This window comes from Glandiceps talaboti, chromosome 5 (genome assembly GCF_964340395.1).
Source record: "Glandiceps talaboti chromosome 5, keGlaTala1.1, whole genome shotgun sequence".
Taxonomy (NCBI): Eukaryota; Metazoa; Hemichordata; class Enteropneusta; family Spengelidae; genus Glandiceps; species Glandiceps talaboti.
Window position 1 is genome coordinate 314,574 of NC_135553.1, and position 10,508 is coordinate 325,081.

Sequence of the window (10,508 nt, forward strand, 5' to 3'; positions counted from 1 at the left end):
GGGAGGGTCATATTTGTATTACAATATTTGGGGAGGGTCACATTTTACAATCCGTAGTTTTGTGACCAAATTGAAGATTCAATTATTGTCTAGTTGTTCTGTGTTTTTTAACACAATTGAACTGAGGTTGATCAGTAGTGCTATAGAGATCGCCTGGCGTCTGTCTGTGTGTGTGTGTGTGTGTGTGTGTGTGTGTGTGTGTAAACAACTTAAAGTCAAAAACAGCTGAACCGATTGCCATGATATTTGGTGGGTCCATGACATTGGGTGTCTAGTTGGGAAATTGTTCAAATGAAAATGATCCCATCAGAAATGTGCATTTTACGTTTGAAAATGTGATTTGTTGTATTACAAAATGCTTTGATTTCGGCCTGGAAATGAAAAAAATGAAATGCTGATCTATTTCATACAATATCAGAATCTGTAGGGGGTCACGGCACGGTACATACAATTACCGGCAATGATCTTCTGTTTGGATAGTGTGTTTCTTTCGTTTTTCGTGGAATACTCTTGTAAACCACCAGAGAGGGCGTCTACTCGGCTACTTCGGTTAACAGCCAATCACAAAATCCGAAATGTGTGACGTCACACTGTAGAACAAAAGAACGTCATTGCCTTGACAACCGCAAACAAACGTTCCTTGCATATCGCTAGGGTGCCCTAGGAACACAACACATTGCTTGTCATTGAATGATACAGTAGTCTACGGATATTCCTCCAGGTTTGTAACCATTATGTATATTTTTCGTGTAATTGGGTACTCAAAGTTATACCAACAGATACACGACATCACATTGGACATCCAAACATCGTATTTTTTTTCAAAATGCTAACGCTTTAGCGTAATTTTTACATATTTTTTGTATGTTGTTCGCTTATCTTTTTAGGTAATAAAAACATGGCCGACGCTGGAGCTTTGTTGCTATCGAAGGAGCGAACACCTACATTCCCCCAGCCTCCGGTCAGTGCGTTACGATCGGGTACCATGATTGAAAATGAATTAGCAGCCAGTGTAGCTAAACTGAGCACACTGAATGAAAGTGGCGTTACGGGTGAACCAACCGGCTTCCCCGCATCTTTAGGGTTTCGTTCTGGTAAACACACGCCCGGTGAGTGGCACGAATCTAACTACCAGAAGTATTACCAATCCTTCTCCGATCGCGACAATGCCGAGAGAGTAAGACACGAATCTAAGCAAACAGCCAACGAGACTGAGGCCCAGACACAGCGCACACAACAAGATTCTACCAAGAAATTAGAAGAAAGAATACACGATATCCACTTTTGGAAGGAGGAGCTGAGGAGAGAGATTGAAGAAATCAGAAACGAGACAGATCTTCTGTGTGCTCAGAAGAAAAGGCTTGAAAACGCTCTAGATGCCACAGATATCCCTCTTATGATTGCTCAAGATAACCTAAGATGTCGAGTAAGACGACAAGAAGTAGATTTGGTGCAAGATAACGTGGAATTACAGCTAAACAAGGTAAATGTTCCATGCCACAACACACTGTGCACATTATAAACTCTACCTTTAAAAATGTCAGCCATTCACATCAAATCTGAATGAAAGCACCAAGTCTGCATTGTGACACCTTTCTCACCATTTTGTTTAAATTAATTTAATTTCACTATGATATCCACCCACCCAACTTAATTCACAGGAGGTCATGGCGATTTGTAGTTTGAATGACCTCTTAATACGCCATTGTATCGAGTGTCTTCGTAAACAAAGACACCACTATTGACAAAAGATACCTGTCAAGTCTCTTCGTCCCTAAAAGTATGTGTACTACTATTAAACTTCGCCATGACCTTATTTCTAAGTGTTCATAGACATATGTTTTGCATCTTTTCTAGGAAGTTGAAATTATCAAGAAAGTACAAGATTTGTTGAGGAGGACCATCCAACAAACAGATAAACAAATCAAGTAAGTAATCACCATATATTTTAGCAAACACCTGTCTATGAAAGTTCAATGAATGTCAGTTGATACTAGTACCTCGTAACGGATAGATCAAGACATAGCAATGGTGTTGGTTTACTAGCAAAGTTGAAACCAAATACAAGATATAGCCTTGTACAAGCCCCATCCTTAATCCTAGCTACAATATTGATTGGAATTCAGAGTAACTTTGACACAAAACACAAATTTCAGATTAGAATCTTCTGTATCACAGAGTATTGAATTCATGATATATGGACTGAGGAGCTTAGGACTATAGTTTTAACTGTTAAAAAAGGAGTAGAAGATCAAGCAATTACCCACAGTCCTCAACCAACTATTGTTGATCACCACTCCTAAGCAATAGGAAACTTGACATTCAGCATGACACTTTCCTCCAAAAATTTAAACATAAATTACAATATGATTATGAATGAATAATGTAATTACCATGGTAGAAATAAATACATTTATCAAACGTTAATATTGTTTAAAGTGATAACAGCTTTTAATACAACTATAAATACATATTAACTTTGTACCATTTCTTCATCTTGCAATAGATTGAACCGTGGTGGTAAACACAAGTTAACAATGGATTGGTCTGACAAACTAGAAGCTTTCAGAATTGATGAGAAGTGTGCCAGTCTGAATAACAACTCTACTGACATTCAGTATCATGAAGGCTCTGCTAAATTTGAAGAAATGTAAGTTTATGGAGTATTTCTCATGACAATAGCATAGACATTATGTTGGACTGTTGTAGTGAGTATTGAATGTCACTTGTGTGTGTGTGTGTGTGTATGTATGTATGTATGTGTGTGTGTATGTGTGTGTGTGTGTGTGTAAGCGATATTATTATCTGATAATTGTCTTACTGTTCCTGGTTGCACATGTTGAAGATTCCTAGAAATCTTCAAAAAATGTTTAAATACTATTAAATACTAAAAGGATGTGCAATATATATATTTTTTAATGTAAATATCCTGCATTTATTTGATTAGTATTGATTATTTACCTCTTTTCATCACAGTGCATCTGATCCTGAGTCTTGGGCTAAGTTCAGTCATGATAACATTGTGAGAGCTGAACATGAACGCATGGCATCTATACAGCTTAGGAACCTGATTGATAACATCTTAACTGACACATCTAATGATATGCGTGAACAGTGTAATACTGTGGATACTGCATTTGCCAAGAGAGTTGAAGAAGTACACAACTCCCTCACTCAGATGCAGAACCATCTTCAAAAGGTATGTCTTCTGATCTTTCATGTTAACTTTAAGTTAACACCAAGTGTTGTTGTGATAGCTATGTATAGAGACATAATAGACAAATGCAGAATGTTTATAGCTATGAACAGAGTGGAGAAACAGATGGGGGGGGGGGGGTTTCTTCAGTAAATGAGTAGTATGCAACATTTGTAATATCAATATTCTAGCAATTTGTTGAAACATGTATCATTATTTGTTTTTATATTGCCAAACTTCCAGGGTACTGTTGTGGGTACAGTGCAACTTTAATGCAATTGAATTTTCAAATGAATGCTTAGTACTAATTATAGTAGGGATTTTTCAAGTCTAAATTTTGAAATCTGGGCCAGGATAATATTTTAAAAGGAAAAAAGTATCATCACGAGAAGAAAAATAAGAAAAACGCAATTTCATCTTTCACAACAGGACATTTTAGATTTGAACAATTTAATAATGGGTTATGTTATTCTGTTCAGACTATTGGTGAGATTGGTGATATGGAAAATAACATCAAGATGCTGAAACAAGCCATCAAAGATAAGGAAGCACCAATGAAGGTTGCCCAGACTAGACTACATCACAGGACATCTAGACCTAATGTAGAATTGTGTCGTGACCCTGCACAGTACAGGTAAGAGTCAGTCAACTATGCCCATCAATGCAACCCTTGCAAGACTTGTCGAGAGATGCTGCTGATCAGAACATTGTTTTATCTGTAGTAGTGCCAAAAAGGCTTCTCCTTATCACACTATCAAACTAATATGCAATGATGCCTCTGGTGTCGATTCCCAACATCCTTTTATCAGTTTGTTTATGTCTGCGAAAGTTAGCAATATGTATATGGCAATAGGACTAATTTTCTCGGACATAAACTGATAAGAACCTGGCATGAACCTACATCAGAGGCATCTGCTGTTGTTTTGTATCAATGTATATCAGTTTGATAGTGTGATAAGGAGAAGACTTTTTAGCACTTTCCAAGCCAGTTTTAATTGTGCACCACTGATAAAGCGACGTTCTGGTCAGAAGCATCTCTAGATAACTGCTGCAAGGGTTGTAAAACTATATTTTAAACATCTGAAGTTGATGTATGGCAATCGCAGAAGAGTTTGAATTAATATTACCATGGTTATGACTTTTGACCTCTTTGGTTAAAATGGTAAAGTAGAAAGTCACATGGGCTTAGATGATAGAGTACGGATTTACATAGATATTGAATCAGTCAACTCAGTTCAAACAAAAATTTCTGACAAAAACTTTCTAATCTACATCGTCATGCCAAACTTTCTATTTATGGTACTGTATTTCTAAACTTTCCTAGCTTGGCAGTATTATTCTGTCAACCGAGTCTTGTGTTTACATTGAGTAAACTTTAGATTTGTTCACAGCAATATTGAAACACAATTGATAAATTCTCACTTTATGACTTAAACATGATTTTAACTATTATTTAACTATTAAGTATTAGGTGACACATTGAAATTTCTCAGACAGATCATAGACCCTACATGTGTAGGGTCTATGTACAAATGAAAAAATGTAATTTGTGAAATATCTTTTCTGGTGAAAAAATTGAAAGGAGGTGGAGTGGTTGGCCTTCAGAATACATTACTCCATTCAATATGTGTATGTCATCCTACATCTCAAATACAATGTAACATACACTGTAAAAAAAATTGTGTGGTTCCGATTACATTCAATTTTAGAATAGGTGGGGTAAGGTAGATTTTTTATTTCATTTTCTAAAAAAAAATTCTATATGTGAGTGTCTAGTTCAGGTAGTTGTTTTCCATGTACGTGGTCTCTGTGTTATTGGTTTCTTATCAGATGTACAGCCATTACAGATTAGAAGAACAGTTTTATATTGTCTTTTTAAGTTGATGTCAATTTCCTCATCCACTATTTCTTGCAGACCTCACAATTTTCGTGATTTTACTTATTTTTTTCCTCAAATACGTAAAGAAAAAGTTTAGGGTCAGTGTGAAATACTAGGTGGGGTTGGGTAACCGGAACCAAACAATTTTTTTATTAGGCCTAACCAAAACACTGCATTATAAAGTATTGGTCTCTTATTCACAAAATGGCATGTTTATTTTTGTGATGCTGTATCAATCTAACAAAATAATGTACATTTTATCTACAGGATTATTAGTGAGGTTGGTGAGATCCAACAATCCATTGATAACTTAACACAGAAATTGGCAGATTCTGAGGCTTCACTGAAGGATCTCAATGATACCAGAATGACTCTGGAGAAGGAAATCACAGTCAAGAAGAACAGTCTTTTTATCGACAAAGACAAGTGCATGAAAGTTCGTACTCGGTACCCTACCACATCCAAACTTGTAGGATACCAGTAAATTATCTCAAACCAAAGAACTTTGAAAATGACAGTGTGTAAAATAAACTGTGGGGTGCTGCTTTAATGGGAACGAAAGAAAATTGAAGGAGATCAACACATCAGCATCGAATATCTTGTACAATTCAGTACCAGTATTGCAGACGCTTGGCAAGAGCAAGCATAGCTATTTTTTTCATTCAGAACACTTCTTGTAGATTTCAGTCACATGGTAAAATATGTATACTTTGCACAGCATGTAATTCACTTTGCAACTGCCATTCAAATGGTGAAATTTTGTGAATAAAATCTCATGTGCTGCATCATAGTGCAGTTGCTAAGTGTTTGTTCTTCACAGCATGTTGTGTTAGCATTAGAAGTTTATAGAAGGGTGGGATAGTACCATGGTAATACCGGGGTTGGGAAAAGTACTGTGTGTAAGAAATCTTGACCTGCATGTCAAGATGTATGGAAATTTGTATTTACAAGTGTGTGGTGAGAATATAAAGAACTTTTCCTTTGAATCATTGCACCGTTGAAATAGCACCAATATTATTATATTTGTCACAGCAATTTAGGTTTATGAATAAATACTATATATCTAACCTATGGGAAGTTACTATACTGTAGATAAGGTAGTCATAAATACCATGTATCTAATCTATGGGAAGTTACTGTACCATAGATGAGGTAGTTAGAAGTTGAATTCAACCCGTCCATTTAATTTTCTTTCTATTTTTTTTATGATATGTTTTACTACAAGTGTGGTGATGCTATATATATAATAAAACATTTTTTTCACTTGATAACTTGCGTTTTTGGTATCAGTCTGTGTGTACTTGCTTCTGGACCTCATCTAACAGTAACATGTTAGTTGTTACTTGTCATAAATTGATACCACACAAACACAGTGCAGTGTGAAACCTTGCGATAAACATGGTGGAATTACGTTGCTCTGAATAGTTTCCAAACTATTCCAAAATAATGTAATATGGTCATTGCTCCACCACTTTTGACCAAGTCACAGGCACCATACATATTGCACTCCTGAAACAGGTCTACATTAAGAATTTCAGAGAGTAGTTTGACATGGATACTACATGTACATATGGCACCTACTTTGATACAAGTGACATACTCTTTCGTGTAAATATCTGATAGATTTTCTTTCACCAATGGCAATATACTGTGGTGTGAGGACACTTGGATATTCTTGTCTATGGAGTATAGTAGTACAGCTCTTAAAGTCAAGCAATGTGCTGTTGATATCATTAGATATTGGTTGTGCACAGCACAGATCTAGAAATCTTATGACTAAATCACTCATGAATTTAAAAGCATACACAAAAAAGGACCATTCAGGAATACATTGTAGATGGTTGATAGTCCTTGTGGATTACTGTCACTATGTATGGTAAGTAGTGCACCTATAGTGATTTTAATAGGAAAGGTGCCCAAAAGACTCCTTAGGTACTGTTATCAATAGCATTGAACTAGTAGTAGCAGTACTGTTAAGTTACATCCTTATATTTGGCGAGTCCATCAACTGACTACTGCTAGCTGCAAGGTAAACCATGGATGTGTATGTATGTTTGGTAATACATCCATTATGGTTCAACACTTCTTCACTATGTCATAACAAATGTCAAATTCCATGAAAGGGTTTAATATTTCAATACAAATGGGACATGGTGGAAGTGCTTCACCAAATACATGTAAGAAGTCTCAACCACAGCTACTTAGTACATCAATAAACTTTCAGCTCATACTTATAAATTATATCAATATATAACCCACGTCTGAAATAGGGGTTTTTTCAGTGTGCAATATTCAATTGGGTTACACCCAGCTACTCTGGACACAGTCCCAGGAATGGGTAACCCAAGAATGGGTAACCCTTGATTGTATGAGTGGATTCATATCACACTAGACACACAAAGTTGCCCTGAATGGAGACATTTCATGAAATTATTAGGTTTTGCACAAGCATGCAATGACTTTAAGTTGAACAGTAAAAAGTGAAACTACAATCATCTCAAAATTGTAACACGCAATTTTATTGAATAAACTGTCCATTAATTTTCAACAATCAGTGTGCATCATTCCACATAAAGCCCCTACACACAAATCAACTATTCACCTAGTTGCACTCCAATTTAAATTGTTTCCTACAAGTTTTCTGTTGCCATCATACAAACTGTCTCTACAGGTGTACACAAAAAGTTGTGTAAACTCCATAAGGTGGAAAATGTTGTTTATACATTGTTGAGTACTATGCTTGTGCAGCAAGCAACATACCAGTACATATAAGAAATCATATTTCAGTTCAAGTAAAACACTGTCACTTTCACATCACATCTCAGTCATCACCATCAGATTTGGCATTGCCCACTTCCTGTGCTCTCCTCTCTTCCATCATGCGATGTTTCTGTTTCATCAGACATTTCCTTGCACTTCCAAATGCACCAAGGTCTCCATCTGTAAAAGTTGCAAAATACGAGTCAGCAGGACAATGGTATGACTAAAGTTAAATTTGAGTATTACGAATAATAAAATGTTGTGTTCCCATTCAATTAATGCATCCACATAAGAAAACTGAGATAAAGATATATGCAGTACCTAGGAGAAATCACTACCAGCCTAGGAAAATATATATTTGGGCAAGTTATTCTTGGAGCAAAATGCAGGTAAATTCTAAATTTTATGAGCAAAATGCAGGTAAATTCTAAATTTTATGAGCAAAATGCAGGTAAATTCTAAATTTTATGAGCAAAATGCAGGTAAATTCTAAATTTTAGGAGCAAAATGCAGGTAATTTAGAATTTACCTGCATTTTGCTCATAAAATTTAGAATGCTCCTAAATTTACATAGTCTACCTAGTTTTTAAAAAAAATATCACAAAATTAATTTTGCGGATGAAAATAATATGGAAAAGAATAAGATGACTATTCTACATATATATGACAATCCTTACATTTTGTGTGGTAATGTCCAGCTTCTCTGTCATATTGTTCTACCACTGGTTTGCACTTTTGTATGGCACTTTCACCTTCAATCACCCAGCAATCTTCCATGCGTTTCCTAAGGATCTTAGTTATCTCTTGGTCCACACGTCTACAAATAGATAAATGATACTTTACAGTCAGAAGAAATTTAAATATCTCAATTCATGGAAAAACAAGATTTTCCTTGCTTAAAGTGTTGAACCCTGGTAACAGAGAGGCAGTATGGAAAGTTTGGTAAAGTTTATGATACAAGCATTCATATATTGAAAAGTAACCCAGTCAGATATGTGCGTGCATATATGTACTTATGTATGTGTGTATGTATGTAAAACAGTATGTATGTATGTATGTATGTATGTATGTATGTATGTATGTATGTATGTGTCTGTGTGTGTGTGTGTGTGTGTGTGAGTGGATGGGAGGGGGTGATATTGGATAGATTTAACCTACCCAACACTATAAAGCCATATGCTATAAATACTGAAAATTCTTTGAATCAATATGCTGATCTACAGCTTCATATTTACACCAGTAAGTTAGAAGTATTATACAATATGCTTTGATGAGGCACCCTCATCTATTGACATACCTCTTTCACAGTGTAGGTGATGAGGACAGAAAGATACAATGCATCTTACAGTCTAGTTACAATAACGATGCTGGCCAACCATGATTAAGAGCTTATAATAATACCGTACATGTTTTCAGTTTAAAAATATGGGACTACAAGTCACCATCCTTTAGCTACCAATTTTGGAAATGGTAACCCAATGGGCACTAGTCTACCAGAGAAAAAAAAGTTAATTTCTAGCCCTAGCAACCACCACACAATAACAACTCAAGTTACTGCAGTAATATATAGGAACACTAGTTTCTCTGAATATTTTACAGATGCTGAAGTTTGCATTTCCCTCTACTTACCTATCTCGTTGCCACTGCACGTCAGCTTCAAAGATGCATGCAATATCATTGACATTACATTGGTCAACTGTAGGAACACGTCGAAACTGTTCATGGTAATAGTAATATGGTCTCTTCTTCTGCTGTGTTTCTATTTTGTCTGTTCAAACAGAAAAAGAAGAAACCACATAAGCTGCCTAAATAAAACAACACGACAACTGTAATTCAATGACTTTTTTTTATAAATCATAAGCATGTGTTGGATCATCATCTGGCAAAATTTAGAATCTACAAAAAGTAACATACAAGGATACAGGTTACAAGTAAGTCAGAAAGGACGCCTAGAAATCTTACCACTGTTGCCCGATGATCCTACAGATGTTCTGATTCATGAAGATGGATACCATCAGTAAAGTGATAACTATATCGATGCAATAAAATACCTGCGACCTCCCTCCCCAGAAACTCAAAACAGGCCCGTCCTACATACACAGTGAAAGGCCTCTGCTCGACAAATAATTCGCGAGCAATCAGATATATAAATTTATTAACATAATTAAATACGATGGGAACATAATGCAGGCTATGGGTTAAAATTATCAATTTTGATTGTTATCATTGAATTCAGATGTGAACAGTAGTAAAAAGAATGCAATACAACAAGAGTGCCATTAGTCCATTACACAATTCCTAATCATGGATGGCCCGTCAATTGACAAGGGAAGTGCGCTGCATGAAATATTTATCGTTTACATTATATTTGGATCATAGAAAATACCAACGAACGAAATAGTTTACAAGTATAACTTCCCAGGCACTCAGCTCACTGACTGACAATAACATAATTATGACTTATGTGGATACAAAACTGAATAAATGCGTCTCCACACGTTTTACTCACCTCTAAACCATGTTACTGGTGCATCTACTGTATAGTAGAAAATTTTCAACACGCTTTCTACCAAATCTGGCATTATTTATGTCAAATAGACCAAGAGAATATTTCGACTGTACTACGTGCACTATCTGGCCTTGCACGAATTTCGGACACCAAAATGGTGGATA

At 35.8% G+C, this 10,508-nt stretch overlaps 2 protein-coding genes across 2 annotated transcripts; one reads left to right on the plus strand and one right to left on the minus strand.

Annotated features, from left to right (window-relative positions):
- Positions 1 to 645: 645 nt before the first annotated feature.
- Positions 646 to 6,307, plus strand: LOC144435062 (tektin-4-like). The gene is made up of 7 exons (XM_078123606.1): positions 646 to 721; positions 888 to 1,483; positions 1,858 to 1,928; positions 2,507 to 2,650; positions 2,977 to 3,199; positions 3,676 to 3,830; positions 5,343 to 6,307. The coding sequence occupies exons 2-7, from the start codon at positions 899 to 901 to the stop codon at positions 5,557 to 5,559; spliced, it is 1,395 nt and encodes a 464-aa protein (XP_077979732.1). The 5' UTR covers positions 646 to 721; positions 888 to 898; the 3' UTR covers positions 5,560 to 6,307.
- Positions 6,308 to 7,596: 1,289 nt separating this feature from the next.
- Positions 7,597 to 10,506, minus strand: LOC144435816 (NADH dehydrogenase [ubiquinone] 1 beta subcomplex subunit 10-like). Its single transcript, XM_078124441.1, has 4 exons — positions 10,345 to 10,506; positions 9,465 to 9,603; positions 8,513 to 8,652; positions 7,597 to 8,015 (listed from the first exon to the last, which is right to left on the minus strand). Exons 1-4 carry the CDS (start codon positions 10,415 to 10,417, stop codon positions 7,897 to 7,899), a joined length of 471 nt encoding a protein of 156 aa, XP_077980567.1. The 5' UTR covers positions 10,418 to 10,506; the 3' UTR covers positions 7,597 to 7,896.
- Between the last annotated feature and the right edge of the window lie 2 nt (positions 10,507 to 10,508).

Excerpts from the sequence above, each read along its gene's own strand:
- LOC144435062 (XM_078123606.1), top strand. The coding sequence starts at position 899 with ATGGCCGACGCTGGAGCTTTGTTGCTATCGAAGGAGCGAACACCTACA. Across the intron at positions 1,929-2,506 it reads CAAACAGATAAACAAATCAA|ATTGAACCGTGGTGGTAAAC; the intron begins GTAAGTAATCAC and ends ATCTTGCAATAG. Across the intron at positions 2,651-2,976 it reads TCTGCTAAATTTGAAGAAAT|TGCATCTGATCCTGAGTCTT; the intron begins GTAAGTTTATGG and ends TTTTCATCACAG.
- LOC144435816 (XM_078124441.1), bottom strand. The coding sequence starts at position 10,417 with ATGCCAGATTTGGTAGAAAGCGTGTTGAAAATTTTCTACTATACAGTA. Across the intron at positions 9,604-10,344 it reads ACCAGTAACATGGTTTAGAG|ACAAAATAGAAACACAGCAG; the intron begins GTGAGTAAAACG and ends CTGTTTGAACAG. Across the intron at positions 8,653-9,464 it reads GTGCAGTGGCAACGAGATAG|ACGTGTGGACCAAGAGATAA; the intron begins GTAAGTAGAGGG and ends ATCTATTTGTAG.